The sequence below is a fragment of the Phyllobates terribilis genome, unplaced genomic scaffold (assembly GCF_046119375.1).
Source record: "Phyllobates terribilis strain yellow unplaced genomic scaffold, ASM4611937v1 Scaffold_2__4_contigs__length_985480577, whole genome shotgun sequence".
NCBI lineage: Eukaryota > Metazoa > Chordata > Amphibia > Anura > Dendrobatidae > Phyllobates > Phyllobates terribilis.
This window is the reverse complement of record NW_027362762.1, coordinates 870,124,811-870,150,314: the sequence shown is the minus strand read 5'-3', so window position 1 is coordinate 870,150,314 and position 25,504 is coordinate 870,124,811. Positions and strand designations below refer to the sequence as shown.

The window sequence follows — 25,504 nt, the reverse complement described above, 5'->3', positions numbered from 1 at the left end:
GGTGTTGTCTTTCTTTTTGACTAAGACTAGTGGAGCTGCCCAGGGGCTACAGCTATCCCTGATCACCCCAGCCTCCTTCATGTCTCTAAGCATCCCCTTGGCGTGTTGGTAGTGTGCAGGGGGTACGGGTCGATACCTCTCTTTTATGGGAGGATGGTCTCCCGTGGGGATGTGGTGTTCTACCCCCTTGACTCGCCCGAAGTCTAACGGGTGTTTACTAAACACTCTCTCGTACTCTTGCACCACCCGATAGACTCCCTGTTTCTGGTGTGAGGGAGTGGAGTCAGTACCCAAATGTAGTTGCTGACACCAGTCCTCCATTGTTTTCTGAGAGCCGTTACCTTCCTCAGGGGAAGATGGAGGCAAGGGTTCTACGGACTGTATGGAATCTTGATTGATGGTATACAATTTGGCTAGCGTGGCATACCGGGGCAGGTACATTTCCCTCTTCCCGATATTTATTATGCGAACGGGCACCCTCCCATGGCGTACATTGACCACCCCCCGTGCTGTCAAAATGGTGGGCCTACTGTCTGAGTAAACTGGTTCTACCATTGCCTGGTAATCTCTACCTCTCAGACCAATAGCTGCCCGGCACCAAATCATCATTTCACTTTTCGGGGGCATGGCAATAGGGAAAGGGTCACACATTCGCACGCTACCAATCTCACCACCGGAGAGTTCTAGCTGTTGCCGTCGCATCAGTGCCCGGATCTCTTTCTGGAGCACTCGCTGCTGGCCGGAGCTGGCGTTCTTGGCAACCTGCTGTAAAAGGAAAATCACCTCTGCAAGACAATTTTCAATTACATTAGTTCCTAGAGTTCTCTTTGGGTGACTCTCGTGTTTGTCAATGTCTACAATGATCAGTCCCTGTGCTGCCAGTTCGACTCTACCGATTTTAATGGTCACCTCTTTAAATCCAATCTGTGGCACGGGCTGACCATTGCTGGCGATGATACTCAAGTCGTCGTCAGGGTAGCGGGTTATATCCGAGTCATTCCAGTACTGCTTGAAGAGCACGTACGGGATGGTGGTGACCTGTGACCCGGTGTCCAGTAGGGCACTCATAGGAATGCCATCCAGTACCACGGGTAAGACTGGACGTCCTCCCACATATTTGTCGCACCAGTTCGATGGGCCTGGTGATCTTTTTCCTGGGGGTTGGCCCTCTACCCCAGGTTGTGCCAGTTTAAAGGACAGTACCTTGCCATATGTCCGGGTTGATTGCAGCGGCGGCAGATGGGTCGTCCGTCCTCGTTGTATCGGTCGCTGGGTCTTCCTCTGGCCGGTGGGGTCCTCCTTGGTCGACGCCACGGGATGTCCTCCGGTCCGGATGCCAGCTGGATCTTCCCTGGAGTGGAAACCTGTAAAGACTGCACAGTTCGGGTTAGCGCAGCAACGCTTTTAGCTAGCTCTTGGACCTGATGGTGCAGGTCTGGAGCCGGGTCATTGTTCAAAGCCTGCGCATCAGCTCCCACAGGCCCTGCCGATAAGGGCGCCGCCTCCTGGTGGTAAGTGGTAGTGGGGCGTCTGGGGGTCACAACGCCACCTGGTGCCGGTTCTCGAAGCACCCGGATGGCTCTGTCCTTGAACTGTGCAAATCCCAGATGAGGGTCCTGTAAGGCCATTGCCCGCAACTGGGTTCGGTGGGCATTGCAATATAAACCCTCTATAAATTGTTCAGTCAACAGCCTGTCCTCGTCTCCCACGCCGTCAGGGTCGGTCTGCTTAATGGCTCTCAGGGCCTCTTGTAGGTTCAGGGCATAGTCCCTCATGTGCCCGCTGTTTGCACCCGTAGAATCTAAGCTTGATCTCGGCTGAGGTGCGGGTATCAAAGGTGTCCCTCAGCCGGGTTAGTATCCCTGCGACAGTCCTCCCCCCAGGTGGCCAGGACTTTACCTCCCTTTGGGCTGCTCCGGTTAATTGGGCCACCAGGATGCTCACTTTTTGCTCCTCTGTGAGGGGGTACACCTGGAAGAGGCTATCCAGCTTTTCTCTAAAGTCATGCAGGGTATGTGACTCCCCTGAGTACTGGGGTAGCCAGGCTGCCCCCGGGATATAGGGCATGGTGAAAGGCATGACCGCAACAGCGGTGGCGCTGGCGGGGATTGAAGCGGTGAAGCTCTCCTCCGTATCCGACATCCTTCTCCCCCCTAGTGGACCGTGGCCTACCTTGCGATGATCCTCTTCCGTAGGCCGCGGCTCCGCAGTGGATCGTCAGGGTTGAGGACCTTCCGTCGCGCTCCTGTGACGTCGGCGTCTGCTGGGCTCCTTCCAGGACCTTACGCAACGTCCGGACGTGAGGCGGGGCTTCAGTTCTCGCGCGCTTTCGGAGTCCACGCCCCTCTTCTTCCCGCGCGGCGTCCTCAAGATGGCGTCCAATGGCGGGAAAACTCCACGTATGGCGGGAAGAAGGCCGAAGATGGCGCCGGATGGCGGGAAAACTCCACCGATGGCGGGAAGGAAGCGGAAGATGGCGCCGGATGGCGGGAATCTTCACCACAGGTAAGTTTGAACAGTCTTTTTCAGGCACGCAGTACCCGGTGGTTGCGGGCACGAAATCCTGCCGACTACGCCAAAAGTTGACGCGCCCCTGGGCCTGTGTCGCGCTGCGTTGCGCATGCGGGAGCTTACCCGGAGCCGGATCTCTTGAGGGTTGTAGTCTCGTGGCGGTGATCCGGTCCGTGCCCAGGGAGTCAGACTAAGTGGCGCTGTATTAGCGGTAGATGTTGGACGACTACGCCACCCGTTGAGTACAGCTAAGGAGCTGCTGCTGCAGGGCAGACCGCTGAGGCCGTTGGTAGGATTGTGCAGCGTGATAGTATAACCCCCAACGGGAGGGGTATGGCCTCAGGGCAGCCGACGTGGATGATGGGGGTAGCAGGAACCACTCAGAGACGGTACGGTGTAGTTCAGGGTCTTTACTGGTGACAACGATAGACCCTCCCGGAGTACTGGCTAGCGATTGGGGCCTGGTCAGTCCTTGAGCAGATGGGATCTCCCCTGGCCAGGCGGAGTTGTAGGCCTCCCAAACTAACGATACTCTTCTGGCTACCTTGCTAGAAGCGGGTATAAGTAGCCCACGTCCCTGAGTGTACCGTATGGTGCTCACCCGTATGGCCGGTGACTCGGGGCCTTCTAGTAGCTTCCGCTCCACGACGGCGGTGCTGGTCCCACGCGTGTGACCGTGCCTTCGGGTTTCTGGGCCAGAGGACCTGCAATCCCCTGCCGGTCGGTTTCTGCTACTGGATAGGAGTTAGTCCCCACAGCCTCGGACTCCGGGTCCGGTGATAACTTCTCAGTCAGGGCGAGCTCTGCAGCTGCCAGCCCCTGACTCCTTGTAGCACTGCTCCCACAGAGCTCCTGATGTTCTTTCCTATATCTGCTTCTCTTCTCTGTCTCTACTTCTTCTCTACTCACTAACCCTGCCTCAGCCCTAGGTTTATATAGGGGAAGTTCTTCCCCTCCCAGGACTGGGCAGGAGGTGTGGCATGCACAGGATCCCTGACCAAGAGACCTCCCACCTGCTCTCAGACATAACATTGCCGTTACTGTGGAAACCAGACCCCTGGGGTGCCACACTACCTCTTGTGGTAGGACATTCCAGAGCCCGACTGCTCTGACTGTAAAGAACCCTTTCCTGTGTAGGTGCCGAATCGCCTTTCTTCCACCCGTAATGAGTGCCCCTTGGTCCTTAGTATGATCATTGGAAGGAATAAGTCATGTGCTAGTCCTTTGTATTGACCACACATATATTTATACATGTAAATGAGATCCCCTCTGAGGCGTCGTTTTTCTAAGCTAAACAAGCTCAGCTTTTTCAACCTCTCATCATATGACAGGCCTTCCATCCCTTGTAATAATCTAGTTGCGGCCTTTGAACTGACTCTAATTTATGAATATCATTTTTAAAATGTGGAGCCCAAAACTGGATCCCATATTCCAGATGTAGCCTCACCAGTGATTTATAAAGGGGCAACAGTACATTGGGATCGTGGGATTTTATTTCTCTTTTTATACATCCTAAAATCTTGCTTGCTTTTGCAGCTGCTGCTTGACATTGAGTACTGCTGCTCAGCTTACTTGTAACCAGAATACCCAAGTCCTTCTCCTGTTCTGTAATCCCGAGTATACTCCCATTTAATGTATATGCAGCAATAGGATTACTCCGTCCTAGGTGCATTACTCTGCATTTATCTACATTAAATCTCATATGCCAAGTGTTTGCCCATTCAGTCATCTTATCCAGATCATTCTGCAATATCGTAATGTCAAGATCAGATTTTAATATCCTACATAGTTTGTGTCATCAGAAAAGACTGACACTTTACTCTCAATCTCATCCCCAAGGTCATTAATAAAGAGGTTAAAAAGAATCGGTCCTTGCACAGATCCCTGCGGCCCCCACTGCTGACTATGCCCCATTTAGAGAACGTACCATTTATAGTGACTCTTTGCTTCCGATCATTTAGCCAATTCCTTACCCATCTGCATATAGTTCCCCCAAGTCCTTGCTTCTGTAGCGTCAGTATAAGGCTGCTATGTCTTTATCTTTGACTTTGCAAAGTCCAAATAAATCACATCAGCCGCATTACCAAAATCCAGATTTGCACTTACCTCCTCATAGAACCCCAACATGTTGGTTAGACACGACCTATTTTTCATGAATCCGTGCTGGTTGTCATTTATTATGTTATTCTCTGCGATATAACTCTGCAGGTCATCTCTTACGATGCCCTCAAAAACTTTGCACACTACCGATATCAGACTTACTGGACGGTAGTTACCTGGATCCACCTTCTTACCTTTCTTAAATATCAGTACCATATTGGCTATCCTCCAATCCTGTGGCACTACCGCTGTTACCAGAGAGTCTACGAAAATGATATTCAGCGGTTTGTCAATTACTGAGCTTAATTCCCTCAGTATCCGTGGATGAATACCATCTGGGCCGGGGGATTTGTCAATGTTTAATTTTAAAGACGCAGTCGTAATTCTTTTTGTGTTTAAACTAGTTATATCAGGTGGTGAACTTTTGATTTTTGCCCTGTTGAAAGATCTCTGGAACAGACGGTTCGTTGGTGAACATGGATGAAAAACGCCTGTTTAATATCTCAGCCTTTTCTTTGTCCTCTATAATTATCTTGTTATTATCGTCTTTTAAGGGGCCGATACCACCTGTTTTTTTCTTTTTGGCATTGATGTAGTTATAAATAATTTGGGGATTTATTTTAATGTCACTAGCGATTTGTTTCTCTGTAGATAGCTTTTCTAGCTTGATTTCTTTTTTACATTTCTTATTTAGGTCTTTATACTCCTGAAATGCTATTTCTGTATTCTTGGCCTTCAAGATTTTGAATGCCCTTTGTTTTTGTCTTATTAAACTTTGTAATGTCTTATTTAGCCATAATGATTTCTTTTTATTTCTGCACATTTTATTACCAGAGGTTATAAATTTTCTACTGGATTCTAGTAGTATTTCTTTAAACATGCCCCATTTACGTTCGGTATCCCCAGTTACCATGACATGGTCCCAGTCTACACGATTAAGCTCTTCCCTTAATTTGTTGAAATCAACTTTCCTAAAGTTCCAGGTTTTTGCATTTCCTTTTTGAAAGTACACCAGTCTACTATCATTCAAAAGAAGGGAAAAAACATACCTATATGGCATGAGTCAATGAAGTGAAGAATCCAGTGATGGAACCCTATCTGGTTGTTAGATTTTTTTTTTTTTCATATGGGGCATTTTTTTATTTTTTTTTATTACAAACTAAAGCATGCAGCAGCATTCTGTATACATTGAGATGTTTGCAAACCTAGAATATATGGATTGCATTACTGCTATATAGAATATAATTTTAAAATGAAGGTACTTGGCGCATAAATTGGCCAATTCATGTGTGCCCACTAGCCACGACAAGGTGTACCTTGATGGGAGTAGCCAAATATGGAGAGACTCGCTACCTCCAATAGTAAAGATGGACAAGCGCATTCTAACAAAATAAAGAAAGTGTGAATGGGTGCAAGTTGCTATGACTGCATATTTTTATTAAGATATTTTCAGACATAATTGCATTTGTATGGATATGAAAATGTTTCTTTTATATTTTTTTTACTGTTAGCTGCTTTTAAAATTGTGAAGGGCTGGCTTGGTCCAGAAGCGATCAACATGCTGAAATTTGTGAACAGAAACGAAGTTCAGGACTACATCAGCGCAGAATACTTACTGCCACACATGGGAGGAACTGTAAGTTCTGCGAGAATCCTTGCTTACAAGGTGGTAATTTAGTTTATTAAGGAGTATGTAAAGCATTGACATCCCGGATGACTTCTCACACAGCGGCTTCTTGTGTGGATTGTTAGGCTGTGTGTTTCCTTACCTGTCAGGATATACATGTCTCCGAATCTAGCTCCTGTCATCCACACTAAATCAACGTTGGTGATTTAGTAATCATAGAGCCGGTGAAATAATAAGGCTCCTTATTCTGCTAGACTAAGCACATATCGCTTGTGTTATAGGCTTTTCATAAGACTTTTTTTTTTTTTACATATGTGATAAGTTTTATGGCGCGTGAAAAGTTAAAAAGTGCACTGATCAATAGGAGTCCAACAACTGAGATCCCCTTAATCAGAAGAATTAGTGTCCTGTATCTCCCATGTAAATGGATGGTAGTTCGCGTCTCAATTCGTTGTCTGTGGGTGCCGTGGTCATACACGCACCTTCCTGCTCCCTTATAAGTGAGTGGAGTGGTGATTGCTCAAACACACTCCCTCTCCATTTAAACAGACTTTGGGTCTCCTTTTCTGGGATCAGTGGGCGTCTAAGCTGTTGGACCCTCACCAGCCATACATTTATTTTTCACCTGTCGTATGGATCAGTGATAAATCTTGTTGGAGGGATATCCCCTTTAACCATTTACTAAAAGTTGTTTGGTTAATTTTTAAACATCGTAACGATTTAAAAATGACCCGTCCCCTTCCCTAACAGGTCAATTTATAATTAAAAAAAACAATTATGGGAAATATTTTGTTATAATTCTACTTTGTGATGTTCCTCTGTTATCCTTCCTGGATACTTTAACTGAGTGATGAATGTTACTATTTCACCTGTCAATTCAAACTGCCCAGTAAATGCTAAAAAGCACATAGTCTTTTTTTTTTTTGCTATGCAATATTCAATTAAACGTTACCAATTTATTCATGTAGGTTTTTAGGGATTTTAAATACTTCTGGACCACCCATCTATATATATAATCGTCTTATCCCGTCTGTCTGTCCTGGGAATCCCGCGTCGCTCATTGGTCCGGCAGCGGCCAATCACCAATCAGCGCCGCAGGATTTCTGAAAAAAGATGGCGGCCGTTAGCGGCTCATCTGCCGAACGGAGGTCAGCGGCGATGCAGCGGGGAGATGAGCGGCGCTAGCAGCACAACTACCCCGACCGGCGCCGCTGACCTCCATGCGGCTAACATCGGAAGATCAGCGGCTTGGCCCGCTGATCTCCCGACAGCAAGTGTGAACGGAGGACTGGGGAGCAGCGCCGCCGGTCGGGATGCTTCTCCTGCGAGCAGCCGCTCATCTCCCGGCTTCTCGCAGCAGAAGGAGCCGCACAGGCAGCGCCGGTCCTCGCTAATACAGAGCCGCACAAGCAGCGCCGCTCCCGGGCCCACACTAATACGACGCTGATTGGTCACGGTGGCCGGCCGCGACCAATGAGCGAGATGGCCGGCAAATTTAAACGCCGCTCTGCTGATTGGTCGCGGTGGCCGGCCGCGACCAATCAGCGAGATGGGCGGAAAATTTAAACGGGCGAGATGGGCGGCTAGCCGGTCATCTCCCGGCTGCTCGCAGCATAAGTACCCCTACCGGCAGCGCCGCTGACCTCCATGCGGCTACCGTCGGGAGATCAGCGGCTAGGGCCGCTGATCTCCCGACGGCAAGTGTGAAGGGAGAACCGGGGAGTGGCGCCGCCGGAAGTACCCGCACAGGCAGCGCCGCTCCCTGGTCCTCACTAATACGGTTCACTGATCAGCGATATTGGCGCCAAATTTAACACCGCTTTGCTGATTGGTCACAGCCGCCAGCCGCGACCAATTAGCTATTTTGGCGCCAAATTTAAACACCGCTCTGCTTATTGCGCCCGGTCGGCCGCATACATATTCTAGAATACCCGATGCGTTAAAATCGGGCCACCATCTAGTAGACGATAAATGTCCAGGTGGTCCACATTGTACTCTGCAGTGACGTCGTAAAACGTCATTGCAGAGTATAGCAGCTGCATGGGATCAGAGAGCTGGACTTCTGTCGAAAAGGCAAAGATGGTTTATTGCCATATCTGCCTTTTCTATTACTTTATATACAGTGCTGAATACGCACTCAATACAGTAATAGAAGCATTGATAGCGTTTTCTCCTTCAGACCCAGTGATCATCTGATTTGTGTATAGGGAGGGAGCAGGAGCTCCTGGATCTTAGGAGAACTAGTCAGCCCCATGTATAGGAAAAATCTGATAAAGTATTTCATTGTTGAAATGCTCCACAAAGGTCAAAGGTGTTATATGTCTTTATGGGGAGCACAATGTGTGAAGTTTGAGGCCAATCCAAACTGCGATTACTTTCCCCCGTGCCTGTTGAAAAAAAATGACCTTTGCGAAAATAAAATAAAAATTAGGCCACAAATATCACAAAAAAAATGCAAAAATTACTTTGAATATCCGAACGAGAAAAGAACGAAACCACGTGTATGAAAAAACCCGAAAGTGTGCCTGATCATGAATGGGGGGGTAATGGTGTGGTCTTGAACCGGTTAATTTTTCTAATTGATTTGCTTTGGCGGGTGATGCCTGTGTAAAGTGAAATGCCCTGAGAGCACACCATGTCCTACAAGACTTCTGAGCCAGGATGTTTTTTTATGTTTAAGGATCCTTTCAAATACAGTTATCCTCCATTACCCGATGATGATTTCCAAACTCCAATTTGTGAAAATGGACCCGCGTCCTGTGAGGATGAATTAGAAAGCAAAGAGGAGAGCGAGGTGGACGCCAGGGATTCTGTGGATTCATTTGCAACTGACGAGAGTGCGCTGAAGCCTAAAAAGGTATTTCACATCATGTGGGAGAACAGTTTTTTCCCCACATTTTACTACAACAATTTACCAAAGTAAAGAGCAGCAACGGAAGTATTCCAGCCTGCGCGTTTTTTCATCTTTTCCCCAGTTACTTCAAATTATCACCTACCCCCAGGATCAGTGGGGGGGTTCGATCACTGAGACCTCCACATAAGTCATACTCTGTGAGACAGCTGGAGGTAGCTGCGCTCTAAAATCTCTGCAGCAGCGCCATAGAGACTCAGTAGAGCAGCAGTGGTCGTAGGAGACCATCACTTCCTTACAGGAACACTCCGTTTCTTTTATTTTATTGAATCACTGGAGTGTTATCTGTAATGTGTATTGCGTATAGTACAAAAAACAAAAATGTATCAGCTCACTATAGTTGTCATCAATACAGGAACGATTCACGGAAAAGAAGCTGGACCAGCTCCAGCCGTAGAGCCCCAAGAAAAAAAAGAAAATACAGCACTAGACAAAAATATGTATAAAAGTAGAAAAATGTACTGATCTATATCAAGCAATAAAATACAAATAGGATATAAAAGACAAAAAATGAGAAGAGTTGGGGGAGGGGGTGGGTAGAAAAGCAAAACCTTATGCGTTTCGGATATGCGTGTCCTTAGTCATAGGCATACCTATGACTAAACACAGGGATCTCCAAAATGCGTAAGGTATACCTATGACTAAAGACCGGCATGTCCAAAATGCGTAAGGTATACCTATGACAAAAAAATGCTTAAGGTATATCTATGACTAAGGACATGAAAGTCCGAAACGCAGGTTTTTTTTTTCTACCTCCCCACACCCCTCCATCTCTTCTTATTTTTTGTCATTTATGTCCTATTTGTATTTTAATCCTTGATATGGATCAATAGATTTTTCTATTTTTATTAACAGCAGAAGACTGCGGTCGGTTAATATTATACTACATACAGGGAATATACATTAGTGATATCACTCCAGTGTTGAAATAGACAATAATACCCCGGAGTAGCACTTTAAATGGAATACATAGGTCCCCCATTCTGGCAATCAGTGGAAATCACAGCAGTCAGACTTCACTGATCACCTTTTTTATGGTTGATTCATCACTTGTAGTAACAGAGTTACTCTTTTTGTTCTCTCTTCTTGCCAATCGTAGTTCATAAGTGCAGAACCCGGAATGTCGTATTAAAGCACGTGGATGTGATATCGTGGGGTCCCCCCACATAGGACCCTCCAGTAGAGCCAGAGCCATTTAGGTGGATTTGAGACGAAGTCTCATGCAGACGTCTGTGCAAATCAGTCCGAGCATGGACCTCTAATGCACTGGCTGACAGGAGGTCTCCCAACCCCAGTGTGACAGTCTCATAGATATATATTAAGCTGTCAGGTTGGTGCATTGCTGTCTGAGATCAGACCAAGATCCTCAGACGTCTGCTTGAGTCCCTTACACTGAACATCAAAAGTATGTGTCAGGTCCTGCTACGAGTGTAGTAGGTGCAAAAACGCCTCCAGGTGTTCAGAGAGATGAAGCATTACACACCGTTTATTGAAATGAATGGGCCGTCAGTGCATTGCATTGACTCATTGCTTCCTCCACAGGATAATCCATTAGTTAAAGCAGCTTTCTGCATCGGTGGGTAAATAATGGACGGTGAACTACAGGCCCCCTCTAAGAAAAAGCAAATGGAAAAGTGGTCAGCTATAATAATTCTGGTCCTGAAATATGCCTGAATTTACCCCTCTTGTGAAGTCTTGTTAAAAATCAATCACATGATGATATCATTTTTAGTATTTCATTCATGAACCAGGAGGCACAGTATGAACATGTTTATATATTCCTGAAATATGTCCCGCATACTAATATTCTACTGGTGAAACTGCTGTATTTTCAATGTCACGGTGTTATCTGGGGAAAGCAATTACCAATGAATGATTTTCGTTTCCGCGGCTGATAACAGCTGTCATTTCTAAAGAGTAGTTTGCACTACATTTAAGAGATTGTTCATTTCTTTGTAAGTGGCAGATCCATTTATTGCTGAGGAAGACATCAGCCTTTTCCGAGGTTTTTTTTTTTTTTTTTTTTTTTCCTAGAGTTAAACATTTCATTTTCTCGAAAGATTGACGGCTATTGTATAACCATAAAGGACAAAAAAAAAAAATCTAGATTTTATGTGCGGCAAGTGTGTCGTGGGCAGAATAAACATCTAGAATGTGCAAGTAAAAAAAAAAAGCATTAAAATGTTCCTTTTTATTAACCTTTCTGCTCTGCTTTTCTGGATTATATAGATTGAACTAATGCGTATACTCTGTACCCTTATTAAAGTCTGAACTTATCATTTTTGAAACGCGTCGCGCAGACACGATCTCCAGCAGCGACTTCGCTCAGTGTGCGGGGTTTTCATTTATGTGCTAACACGGTAATACAGATCAGCGTTTGTTGGACTAACTGGTTAATGACTATTAATATTGCATGTCTGCCTGCGTGGAGCGCCAACAAATCGTGCAAAATGATTCAATTGACTTTGGATAATCTGTTTCCGTTCTCGCGAAGAGGAGGGGTAGCTACACTGCTACTGACTGCTTGAAGAGGCCTTCTGTATGACTGCTGGTAAAGGGATGGAAAAAGAAGGCCACACCTGCTTAATTTTTCATCTTTAATTCCGGGTGCAAACTGCTACACCTAACCCTGAGCCTGCGCTGCCCTGTCTCTGCTCTGTGTTTGCCTCTTCGTATCTGTTTGTTAACCAGCCGCGGATTGTGGGACCTGTAGCTCTCCTGTGCATCAAACTGTAAGTTTCCAACAAATTGCATTTTTTTTATTACCCTAGAGTTTTTTTTTAACTTCTACATACTTCAGAGTATTTTTTTTGTATATATGTTACAGTTCCAAGATGTCAGTCTTGTCCGTGGGGCGTCTGACGGTCTATAAGAAGAGGAACTGCACCGTGGGACATGTCACGAGGCCAGAGTGTAAGTAGAAACTGAGATGGTAATGACTCGAGATATTCACAGGCTTTACCACATCTAGGAGGAAGTTTTCCAGATTTGCTGATTTAACTGTGTGAGAGTTAGCTACAGAAGAATGACTGGGAATGAATTATTCTATTCTGGTAGGATACAGGTGCAGGCGAAATTATTCAACCACCATTGCAAATTAGGTATATTAGTAAAATTTAGAATCCAAGGGTTTCTCCTTGTGGAGAGTGACGAGCCAGGCCTGGTATCTCAGAGTGAGGAGACTTATAAGCCATGCATGATCCTCTGGGAAATTAAATATACACTCTAGCGCCACCTACAGGAAATGACCATCCTAAAAGTCATTATCGACCCTTTAACGAGCCTTGCCACATGACTTAGGATAAAAGCCAAACCAAAATCTAAATTTGCAGACATGGTGTTTCGGGGTATTGCCCCTCATCAGTGCAAAGTATGAGATCTTTGCACTGACGAGAGGAAATACCACGAAACACAGTGTCTGTAAATTGAGATTTTGGTTTGGCTTTTTTTTATCCTAAGTCATGTGGCAAGGCTCTTTAAAGGGTCGATATTGACTTTTAGGATCGTCACTTCCAATAGGTGGCGCTAGAGATCTAGTCCTCTTCCTCTCTGAAGAGACAATTTGCATTAGTAAAATTTACAAACTTTCTGCCATTTGCAATAAAACCAATCAAACAAGAATAATTCAAATAGCTCAACACAACTAATCTAACAATCGGTTTCTCCAAATTCTCCACAAAATGGCATTTTTACTGAATACTCCAGTGTCAGAATTATAGTATTCTCTGAATAGAGTCTCTAAGGCTATGTTCATGCACCGCATATTTGCAGCTGCTTTCAAAACGCAGGTTAGACTGCCGCTGTGCTACCTGTTTTGTTACGTTTTTGCTGCTTTTTTTTGGGTGCTGATTATATGTGTTATTTGTTAATAAAGTTAGTTTTATTCACCAAATCAAGGCTGCAAAAATGTAGCAAAACCCGATTGTTGCATTTTTTGCAGCACTTTTGCACTTTCTCATTACTTTCTATGGGTGAAAAAAAAATGCTGAAAAATTGACATGCTGCAGTTTTCAAACTCATTCAGGAAAAACAAGTGTGTCCAGGAGATTTCTAAAATATTGTAGCTTTTGCTGGTACTATAAAATGAAGCTTCTTTTTTTACAGAAAAAAAACGTCAAAAAACGCTGTAAAAATGCTGTGTGTGAAGATAGCATGATTAGCACCTATTATGTTAATTCGGTTATTTGGTTGTTTTTTTTTTTACAGCCGTTTTTATCTTGTTTTTGACGCTGCTGTTTTTGTCTCTTTTTGTTATGTCATGCTTTTAAATAAAGCTGCTTTTTTGTACGCTTCCTGGTATTTCGCTTTGGAAAAAGTATATTGATACAGTCCTGTGCAAATTACATGCGTTTTTAGTGCGATTCTGCAGCAGAAATGCACTAGAGATGCATTTGCCTTTTTTACCTGCTGTTTTTCTGCATGTAATGCAATTTTAGGATATGTTCACACAGGGCGTTCTTGGTGCACTTTTTTTCTGCAGCAAAACCTCTCTTGGCAGTAAAGTTTCTGCCTCAAAAAGCAGTTTTTTTCTTGGTTTTTGCTGTGCTTTTTTGCAGCATTTTTGTCACTGTCCATTTGTCTCTTGTGCGTGCTGATAAAGTTTGGTAAAAAAAAAAAATTACCTAATTCTACGGCCTCAGGTTTTGGCACAAAAGACGCAGCAAAACCTGATACCTGCGTTTTTTTCAACTACGTGAAAAACGCTGAAAGAAGTGACATGCTGCATTCTGCAAAAATGCCGCTCTTTGACAAAACAGTCAGGAAAACAAAAAAACAAGCTGTGTGCATGAGATTTCTGAAATCTCATAGACTTTCCGGTTACTGTAAAACGCTGCTGAAAATTTGCTTTAAAAAAAACGCACCAAAAACGCCCTGTCTGAACATACGCTTATCGGGGAAATGTACACGTAAAAATTCATAATACCCACAAGAGAAATTGACATGTTGCAGATTTCAAAAACGCACCACAGGTCAGTTTACACTGCATTAAAAAAAAGAAATACCCAATTGGCACATTTGTAAATCAGATGTTACCCAAGCTCAATGGATTCAACTACTCAAAAACGTGTAAAGTTGCACCAGATGTGCTTGAAATAAAACGCATCAAGTACCTGGTTTATTGACTGGCGTTGGAACTATTACTAAAGCCGGGTTCACACTAGCGTTTTTCACAGTCCATATACAGACTGCATACCCAAACTGACTGCCTTATACACACATATGCAGCTGTAAGTTGGCGTAGGGAGACCCCCGCCAGACCGGGCATTGCGGTCAATATATGGACCATGAAATACGCTCATGTGAACCAGGCGTACAGTAAGCCAACACTGGTCAAAAAAAAGTTAAAGTGTTTGTCGACTACTTGGACATCCCCTTCATGAATGCCTGAGTTTTCTAATTATACTGTCCTCCTGCACCGGCGCCTTATGTCATGTTAGCGCTGCCACTCTGACAGAATATTGATGGGCAGCAGCAGATCAGCGGCCTCTGATTGTTCGCAGCACTTACATGACATAACATGGCGACGAACCTGGATGTGAATAAGCTTTTCTTAATTTACTCAGTGAATTCGAGCATTTAAGATGGGGTTGTGCAAATAGTGGGCATCCCCTTTAAGGAAAGAGACCATTGCTTTGCACAAGGACAATAATACAAAATTATTAAAAAAAAAATAAGGCTTGAATGTTCTGTGAGACGCCGTAGGAGAAGAGTTCACATGACCTAGATTGAATAATTGTGTTTCCTATGTTTAGAGCTTTAGTTTGGGGCATTAGTGGCGCTTATAAAGCCTTATAGGACTGACTTAAAGAAGAAACTGTCTTTGCTGCCTATAGCAACCAATCATAGTGCAGCTTTCATTTTACCACAGTTGTTTTTTTGTTTTGTTTTTTTAAATGAAAACTGAGCTCTGATTGGTTCCTGTGGCCAATGCAGTTTATCGTTTAGATAAATGAGGACACAATGGTGCAGTTTTATGACACTTTCACAAGGTAAAACGATCTTTATTGCCCAGAGTATCCAATCACGGCTCACTTTCATGTTTCATGAGCAAAATACAAAATGAAAGCTGGTCTGTGATTGGTTGCCATGGGCAAGAAAGACCGATTTTCTTTTAGACAGTTTTATAAATCCTCCTCATGTGTTCATGGTAAAGGGTTGTTGTGTAGGGACCGTACTGATTAAAGGGTTGTCTCCTTTCAGAAAATATTCTGCCCCCGGTGCGTTTTTTTTAGAACATAACAAACCTCCACCACTGTTTTTGGTGTCTGATGTTGGCTGTGGCGCCGATGAGGATGTCTGTTTACACTGGCTGAGGCGCTGCGCTCACTGATAGGCTGCCGCGCTGCTCTCACTGATAGGCTGCCGCGCTGCTCTCACTGATAGGCTGCCGCGCTGCTCTCACTGATAGGCTGCCGCGCTGCTCTCACTGATAGGCTGCCGCGCTGCGCTCACTGATAGGCTGCCGCTCTGTTAATATGGCGTCAGCCCTGCAGCCAATGTCAGACCCTAGGAGCAGAGGTGGAGGCTCGCCGCTGGACCCGGGGACGGTGACTACATCACGGTTTGTTACTGTATGTTTTACCTGCACCCTGGGAAGATCATTATCTGAAAGGGAACATCCCCTTTAACTGTTAAACACACAGGATTTTCTGCACACAAAAAAAGCTGAATAAAAAACACATTACAGAGGAATTTGGCCTCACATGTAACTGCGGGTCTCGTGAGCCAAGCTAAACGCATACTTGACATATATGACGCTGTTAGAGCGAGTCTGTCATCCCAAAACTCAAATCAAGCAACTTATACAATCATACAGGTGACCTAGCGCCTATAAAAATCATTCCTGTAGTGTCGATTTCACTACTTGATTTTATATAAGAAGAAATATGTATTATTACATACAGTGGGGAAAAAAAGTATTTAGTCAGCCACCAGTTGTGCAAGTTCTCCCACTTAAAAAGATGAGAGAGACCTGTAATTGACATCATAGGTAGACCTCAACTATGAGAGACAAAATGAGAAAACAAATCCTGAAAATCACATTGTCTGAGTTGGAAAAAAAAAATTTTTTTTTCAAATTTTGGTGGAAAATAAGTATTTGGTCAATTACAAAAGTTCATCTCAATCCTTTGTTATATATCCTTTGTTGGCAATGACAGAGGTGAAACATTTTCTGTAAGTCTTCACAAGGTTGGCACACACTGTTTCTGGTATGTTGGCCCATTCCTCCATGCAGATCTCCTCTAGAGCAGTGATGTTTTGGGCCTGTAGCTGGGCAACATGGACTTTCAACTCCCTTCAAAGGTTTTCTATAGGGTTTAGATCTGGAGACTGGCTAGGCCACTCCAGGACCTTGAAATGCTTCTAACGAAGCCACTCCTTCGTTGTCCTGGCGGTGTGCTTGGGATCATTGTCATGCTGAAAGACCCAGCCTCGTTTCATCTTCAATGCCTTTGCTGATGGAAGGAGGTTTGCACTCAAAATCTCACTATACATGGCCCCATTCATTCTTTCATTTATACGGATCAGTCGTCCTTGTCCCTTGGCAGAGAAACAGCCCCAAAGTATGATGTTGCCACCCCCATGCTTCACAGTAGGTATGGTGTTCTTTGGATGCAACTCACCATTCTTTCTCCTCCAAACACAACGAGTTGTGTTTCTACTAAACAGTTCTACTTTGGTTTCATCTGACCATATGACATTCTCCCAATACTCTTCTGGATCATCCAAATACTCTCTAGCAAACTTCAGACGGGCCCGGATATGTAATGGCTTAAGCAGGGGGACACGTCTAGCACTGCAGGATCTGAGTCCCTGGCGGCGTAGTGTCTTACTGATTGTAGCCTGTGTAACGTTGGTCCCAGCTCTCTGCAGGTCATTCACTAGGTCCCCCCGTGTGGTTCTGGGATTTTTGGTCACCGTTCTTGAGATCATTTTGACCCCACGGGGTGATATCTTGTGTGGAGCCCCAGATCGAGGGAGATTATCAGTGGTCTTGTATGTCTTCCATTTTCTAATTATTGCTCCCACAGTTGATTTCTTCACACCAAGCTGCTTGCCTATTGCAGATTCAGTCTTCCCAGCCTGGTGCAGGGCTACAATTTTGTTTCTGGTGTCCTTCGACAGCTCTTTGGTCTTCTCCATGGTGAAGTTTGGAGTGTGACTGTTTGAGGTTGCAGGCAGGTGTCTTTTATAATGCTAACAAGTTCAAACAGGTGCCAGTACTACAGGTAATGAGTGGAGGACAGAGGAGCCTCTTAACCCCTTACTGACATCTGACGTACTAATACGCGTCTGTGCCCTGGGACTTAATACCCAGACCCGTATTAGTACGTCATGGCGATCGCGCCCGCACACAGGCTGTGCGGGCGCGATCGCCGCCGGGTGTCAGCTGATTGTCACAGCTGACACCCGGTACTATGTGCAGGGAGCGGTCCTGCACCGCTCCCAGCACATTAACCCCCGCGATGCTGCGATCGAAGTCGATTGAAGTCGATCGCGGCATTGCGGGGGCAAGGGGAGGTGATCGGCGATACTCACCTCCTCTTCCGGCTTCCAGCGCAGTCTGCAAAGGCTTCCCGGGTGTTGCCATCACGACCCGATGTCGTCATGACAACATCCGGGTCACCAGAGAGCAGGAAGATTGCTTGGACATGCGCAGTGCATCTCCAAGCAATCTTCACACTGTGCACTTCTGACAGCCTTCATGGCATAGGGATGGTGCTCCATTCCTGTGCCATGCAGGCGATCAGAAAAAAAAAAGTGAAAGTCCCAGAGTGGGACAAAGTAATAAAGTGTATAAACTGTGTGAAAGTGGAAAAAAAAAAAAAAATGTGCAAAAATATTATAAAAAAATAAAAAAAATAATACACCAAAAATAAAAATATAATGTACCCATCAATAAATATTATTATAAAAAAAATAAAAAAAAAACAATAAAAGTACACATATTTGGTATCGCCGCGTCCGGAACAACCTGACCTATAAAACTGTCCCACTAGTTAACCCCTTCAGTGAACACGGTAAAAAAAAAAAACGAAGCAAAAAACAATGCTTTATCACCATACCGCCAAACAAAAAGTGGAATAACACGCGATCAAAATGACGCATATAAATTAAAATGATACCGCTGAAAACGACATCTCGTCCCGCAAAAAACAAGCCACCATACAGCTCCATCAGCCGAAAAATAAAAAAGTTATAGCTCTCAGAATAAAGCGATACTAAAAAATATTTTTTTCTATAAAATAGCTTTTATTGTGTATAAGCGCCAAAACATAGAAAAATGATACAAATGTGGTACCGCTGTAAACGTACTGACCCGAAGAATAAAGCTACCTCATCAATTTTACCACACGCGGAACAGAATAAAAAAATAAAAAAAAACAATTCCTGAATTGTTGGTTTTTGTTTATTCTGCCTCCCAAAAATCGGAATAGAAAGCGATCAAAAAATGTCACGTGCCTGAAAATGGCACCAATAACAACGTCAAGTCATCCCGCAAAAAACGAGCCGTCACATGACTGTCTGCCAAAATCTTGAAAAATTATAGCTCTCAAAATATGGCGATGCAAAAATTAGATTTTACAAAAAATGCGTCTTTTAGTGTGTGACAGCTGTCAGTCATAAAAACCCCATATGATTCTGGCATTGCTGTAATCACACCGACCCGAAGAATAAAGTCGTCTAATCACTTATACCGCACAAGGAACGGCGTCAAAAATAAACTCTTGGGTTAGGATTGGGCTAGGGTTAGGGCTGGGTTTGGGGCTAGGGTTGTGCTGGGGCTAGGGTTGTGCTGGGGCTAGGGTTGTGCTGGGGCTAGGGTTGTGCTGGGGCTAGGGTTGTGCTGGGGCTAGGGTTGTGCTAGGGTTAGGGCTGGGGTTGGGATTTTTTTCAAAAGTAAGAAAAAAAGATGACGATATGGCGACTAGTGTTGAGAGCAAGTGCTCGCTACTTGAGTTTGCATCGGGTGCTCTGGTATGCATTGAGTATCGTGGGTATTTGAGTGACATGCTCGAGTCTCTGCCCCATATGCTTCGCGGCCAAAAAACTTTACGGGAATTGCCTGCCATGCACGAGCGATCCCCGCATGTTTTTTTTTGGGTGTCTAATAACCGTGAAACATGCGGAGCAGGGACTCGAGCATGTCACTCGAGCACACGCTGTACATGGTGCATACCTGAGTACCCGATGCAAACTTAAGTAGCGAGCACTTGCGCTCAAGAATAATGACAACTTATTCAATATGATGACCTAATGTAAACAAATAATGTGCCGTACCTCTGGGTTCAAAATGTTCACTATACACCTTAATAAAATCCTTGAGGGGTATAGTTTCCAAAATGGGGACACTTGTGGGGGAGCTCCACTGTTTAGGCACATCACGGGCTCTCCAAACGCGACATGGTGTCCGCTAACAAATTGAATGGAAAATCGGCTCAAATTGTTAGCGGACGCCATGTTGCGTTTGGAGAGCCCCTGTGTGCCCAAACATTGGAGCTCCCCCACAAGTGACCCCATTTTGGAAACTAGACCCCCGAAGGCACCTATCTAGATGCATAGTGAGCACTTGGAACCCCCAGGTGCTTCACAAATTGATTCGTAAAAATGAAAAAGTGAAAAAAAAAACACTTTTTCATTTTTATGAATCAATTTGTGAAGCACCTGGGGTTCCAAGTGCTCACTATGAATCTAGATAGGTGCCTTGGGGGGTCTAGTTTCCAAAATGGGGTCACTTGTAGGGGAGCTCCAATGTTTGGGCACACAGGGACTCTCCAAATGCAACATGATATCCGCTAACAAATTGTTGGCTCAAATTGTTAGCGGATATCATGTTGCATTTGGAGAGTCCCTGTGTGCCCAAACTTTGGAGCTCCCCCACAAGTGACCCCATTTTGGAAACTAGACCCCCCAAGGCACCTATCTAGATGCATAGTGAGCACTTGGAACCCCCAGGTGCTTCACAAATTGATTCGTAAAAATGAAAAAGTGAAAAAAAAAACACTTTTTCATTTTTATGAATCAATTTGTGAAGCACCTGGGGTTCCAAGTGCTCACTATGAATCTAGATAGGTGCCTTGGGGGGTCTAGTTTCCAAAATGGGGTCACTTGTGGGGGAGCTCCAATGTTTGGGCACACAGGGACTCTCCAAATGCAACATGATATCCGCTAACAAATTGTTGGCTCAAATTGTTAGCGGATATCATGTTGCATTTGGAGAGTCCCTGTGTGCCCAAACATTGGAGCTCCCCCACAAGTGACCCCATTTTGGAAACTAGACCCCCCAAGGCACCTATCTAGATGCATAGTGAGCACTTGGAACCCCAGGTGCTTCACAAATTGATTCATAAAAATGAAAAAGTGTTTTTTTTTTTCACTTTTTCATTGTTACGAATCAATTTGTGAAGCACCTGGGGGTTCCAAGTGCTCACTATGCATCTAGAAAGGTGCCTTGGGGGGTCTAGTTTCCAAAATGGGGTCACTTGTGGGGGAGCTCCAAAGTTTGGGCACAGAGGGGCTCTCCAAACGCAATGTGGCGTCCGCTAACAATTTGAGCCGATTTTCCATTCAATTTGTTAGCGGATACCATGTTGCATTTAGAGAGTCCCTGTGTGCCCAAACATTGGAGCTCCCCCACAAGTGACCCCATTTTGGAAACTAGACCCCCCAAGGCACCTATCTAGATGCATAGTGAGCACTTGGAACCCCTAGGTGCTTCACAAATTGATTCGTAAAAATGAAAAAGTGTTTTTTTTTTCACTTTTTCATTATTACGAATCAATTTGTGAAGCACCTGGGGGTTCCAAGTGCTCACTATGCATCTAGAAAGGTGCCTTGGGGGGTCTAGTTTCCAAAATGGGGTCACTTGTGGGGGAGCTCCAAAGTTTGGGCACAGAGGGGCTCTCCAAACGCAATGTGGTGTCCGCTAACAATTTGAGCCGATTTTCCATTCAATTTGTTAGCGGATACCATGTTGCATTTAGAGAGTCCCTGTGTGCCCAAACATTGGAGCTCCCCCACAAGTGACCCCATTTTGGAAACTAGACCCCCCAAGGCACCTATCTAGATGCATAGTGAGCAGTTGGAACCCCCAGGTGCTTCACAAATTGATTCATAAAAATGAAAAAGTGTTTTTTTTTTCACTTTTTCATTGTTACGAATCAATTTGTGAAGCACCTGGGGGTTCCAAGTGCTCACGATGCATCTAGATAGGTGCCTTGGGGGGTCTAGTTTCCAAAATGGGGTCACTTGTGGGGGAGCTCCAATGTTTGGGCACACAGCGGCTCTCCAAACGCAACATGGTGTCGCTAACAATTTGAGCCAATTTTGCATTAAATTTGTTAGCGGACACCATGTTGCATTTAGAGAGCCGCTGTGTGCCCAAATATTGGAGCTCCCCCACAAGTGACCCCATTTTGGAAACTAGACCCCCCAAGGCACCTATCTAGATGCATAGTGAGCACTTGGAACCCTCAGGTGCTTCACAAATTGATTCATAAAAATGAAAAAGTGTTTTTTTTTTTCACTTTTTCATTGTTACGAATCAATTTGTGAAGCACCTGGGGGTTCCAAGTGCTCACTATGCATCTAGATAGGTGCCTTGGGGGGTCTAGTTTCCAAAATGGGGTCACTTGTGGGGGAGCTCCAAAGTTTGGGCACACATGGGCTCTCCAAACACAACATGGCGCCTGCTAATTATTCAAGCAAATTTTACAATCAAAAAGTCAAATGGCGCTCCTTCCCTTCCGAGCCCTGCCGTGCGCCTAAACAGTGTTTTTTCCCCAAATATTGGGTATCTGCGTGCCCAGGGGAAATTGCACAACAAATTTTGGGGTCCATTTTTTCTTGTTACCCCTGTGAAAATAAAAAAAATTGGGTCTAAAGTAACATTTTTGTGAAAAAAGTTAAATGTTCATTTTTTTCTTCCACATTCAAAAAATTCCTGTGAAGCACCTGAAGGGTTAATAAAGTTCTTGAATATGATTTTGAGCACCTTGAGGGGTTCAGTTTTTAGAATGGTGTCACTTTTGGGTATTTTCTGTCATAAAGGCCCCTCAAAGTCACTTCAAATGTGATGTGGTCCCTAAAAAAATGGTTTTGTAAATTTTGTTGGAAAAATGAGAAATCGCTGGTCAACTTTTAACCCTTATAGCTCCCTAACAAAAAAAAATTTTGGTTCCAAAATTGTGGTGATGTAAAGTAGACATGTGGGAAATGTTATTTATTAACTCTTTTGTGTGATATATCGCTCTGATTTCAGGGCTTAAAAATTCAAATTCTGAAAATTGCAAAATTTTCAAAATTTTCGCCAAATTTCCGTTTTTTTCACAAATAAACGCAAGTGATATCGAAGAAATTTTTCCACAATCATGAAGTACAATATGTCACGAAAAAACAGTCTCAGAATCAGGGGGATCCGTTGAAGCGTTCCAGAGTAATTACCTCATAAAGTGACAGTGGTCAGAATTGTAAAAATTGGCCCGGTCATTAACGTGCAAACCACCCGCGGGGCTTAAGGGGTTAAAGAAGTTGTTACAGGTTTGTGAGAGCCAGAAATCTTGCTTGTTTGTAATTGACCAAATACTTATTTTCCACCAAAATTTGAAAAAAAAATTCATTCCAAATCAGACAATGTCTCCATAACATTATTGACACAGCGTGATATCACACACAGTGTCATTACAAGCTCACTTCACAGGAGTTCACTGTAGCGGGCAGCTGATGTTGACAGTAGAGGGAGATAAGAACAAGCCCACACCAACACTGCAGAAGCCGAGTGCACACACACAGTGTTGGAACTGGCACGCTCTCACCCACCTCTTCTGTCCACATCGACCTCCTGCTACAGTGTGGTCCTGTGTGCTGCAAACAGCTGCTACAGGAGAGGGGGGAGGTGGGCAGCACAGTGGCTCAGTGGATAGCACAGTGGCTCAGAGGTTAACACTGTTGTTTTGCATCGCTGGGGTCAAATCCCACCAAGGACAACATCTGCGAGGAGTTTGTATCTTCTCCCCGTGTTTGTGTGGGTTTCCTCCGGGTTCTCCGGTTTCCTCCCACACTCCAAAGACATACTGATAGGGAATTTAGATTGTGAGCCCAAATGGGGACAGAGATGATGATGTCTGTAAAGCGGTGTGGAATTAATGGCGCTATGTATTAGTGTCCACAGTGTCACTGTGTGTGCTCTCCTCACCTGCAGTGTCAGTGTGTGTGCTCTCCTCACCTGCAGTGTCAGTGCGTGTGCTCTCCTCACCTGCAGTGTCAGTGCGTGTGCTCTCCTCACCTGCAGTGTCAGTGCGTGTGCTCTCCTCACCTGCAGTGTCAGTGCGTGTGCTCTCCTCACCTGCAGTGTCAGTGCGTGTGCTCTCCTCACCTGCAGTGTCAGTGCGTGTGCTCTCCTCACCTGCAGTGTCAGTGCGTGTGCTCTCCTCACCTGCAGTGTCAGTGCGTGTGCTCTCCTCACCTGCAGTGTCAGTGCGTGTGCTCTCCTCACCTGCAGTGTCAGTGCGTGTGCTCTCCTCACCTGCAGTGTCAGTGCGTGTGCTCTCCTCACCTGCAGTGTCAGTGCGTGTGCTCTCCTCACCTGCAGTGTCAGTGCGTGTGCTCTCCTCACCTGCAGTGTCAGTGCGTGTGCTCTCCTCACCTGCAGTGTCAGTGCGTGTGCTCTCCTCACCTGCAGTGTCAGTGCGTGTGCTCTCCTCACCTGCAGTGTCAGTGCGTGTGCTCTCCTCACCTGCAGTGTCAGTGCGTGTGCTCTCCTCACCTGCAGTGTCAGTGCGTGTGCTCTCCTCACCTGCAGTGTCAGTGCGTGTGCTCTCCTCACCTGCAGTGTCAGTGCGTGTGCTCTCCTCACCTGCAGTGTCAGTGCGTGTGCTCTCCTCACCTGCAGTGTCAGTGCGTGTGCTCTCCTCACCTGCAGTGTCAGTGCGTGTGCTCTCCTCACCTGCAGTGTCAGTGCGTGTGCTCTCCTCACCTGCAGTGTCAGTGCGTGTGCTCTCCTCACCTGCAGTGTCAGTGCGTGTGCTCTCCTCACCTGCAGTGTCAGTGCGTGTGCTCTCCTCACCTGCAGTGTCAGTGCGTGTGCTCTCCTCACCTGCAGTGTCAGTGCGTGTGCTCTCCTCACCTGCAGTGTCACTGTGTGTGCTCTCCTCACCTGCAGTGTCAGTGCGTGTGCTCTCCTCACCTGCAGTGTCACTGTGTGTGCTCTCCTCACCTGCAGTGTCAGTGCGTGCAGGGCTGAGGATTCAATTCAGGCAGTGCTCCAAAATGAGCGCTGTCGATCATGCTGTGGAGAAGCGTCTGACAGCACCCTGAGTCCTTGGCCTGGCCAAAAGAGCACTGAGGTCCCCTTATTTACAGGTATACAATAACTTTTTAGGGGCTATATGAATGTATAAATGATTTAATTTGAGTTTTAGGAGTGAAGGACTCCCTTAAAGGGGTGTTCCCATCTCCAAGATCCTATCCCAATATGTAGTAGGTGTAATAATAATAATATAAGCAAATGCCTCCAATGAGAAATTTAGTATAGTTCTTCATATTCACTTACCCCATGTGCAGGGCATTGCAGTAGCTTTGGTATCTATAGTTACGACCACTAAGAGCTGGTAGTATAGTTCTATTAATTCGTTATGTCTCTTTCCTCATTTTCAGGCATTGCAGTAGCTCAGGTATCCATGGTTACGACCACTAGCAACTAACTGTCACTATATGGGTGTGAACAAAATCATATTCTAGCAAAATTTCTACATGGTATTTAATCCATTGCTGCTGTGTTTTTTTTTCTTTGGTTCTGTATTCAAAGCTATCTATTTCACTGTTTTATGGCCCTCTGTTGTATATTGCTTTGTTTATCCTGCATAGCATTGCCTGCTCTGGCCATGTGCTAATTGGCTAATTACTCAGTTTGGCCAACTGGTGCTTCATGTTGGCAGACATTTCAATTCATATACAGTGCTCAAAAAATAAAGGGAACACTTAAACAACAGAATATCACTCCAAGTAGATCAAACTTCTGTGAAATCAAACTGTCCACTTAGGAAGCAACACTGATTGACAATCAATTTCACATGCTGTTGTGCAAATGGAATAGACAATAGATGGAAATTATTGGCAATTATCAAGACACCCTCAATAAAGGAGTGGATCTGCAAGTGGGGACCACAGACCACATCTCAGTACCAATGCTTTCTGGCTGATGTTTTGGTCACTTTTGAATGTTGGTTGTGCTTTCACACTCGTGGTAGCAAGAGACGGACTCTACAACCCACAGAAGTTGCTCAGGTAGTGCAGCTCATCCAGGATGGCACATCAATGCGAGCTGTGGCAAGAAGGTTTTCTGTGTCTGTCAG

General features: G+C 45.1%; 1 protein-coding gene across 1 annotated transcript in view; it reads left to right on the top strand.

Moving 5' to 3' along the window:
* MOSPD2 (motile sperm domain containing 2) overlaps positions 1-25,504 on the top strand; it is a 146,581-nt gene that overhangs the window by 65,202 nt on the left and 55,875 nt on the right. Inside the window, exons 8-9 of the mRNA XM_073668080.1 lie at positions 6,123-6,247; positions 8,919-9,095. Of these exons, the coding sequence (XP_073524181.1) occupies positions 6,123-6,247; positions 8,919-9,095 (302 nt within the window). The remainder of the gene's footprint in view (positions 1-6,122; positions 6,248-8,918; positions 9,096-25,504) is intronic.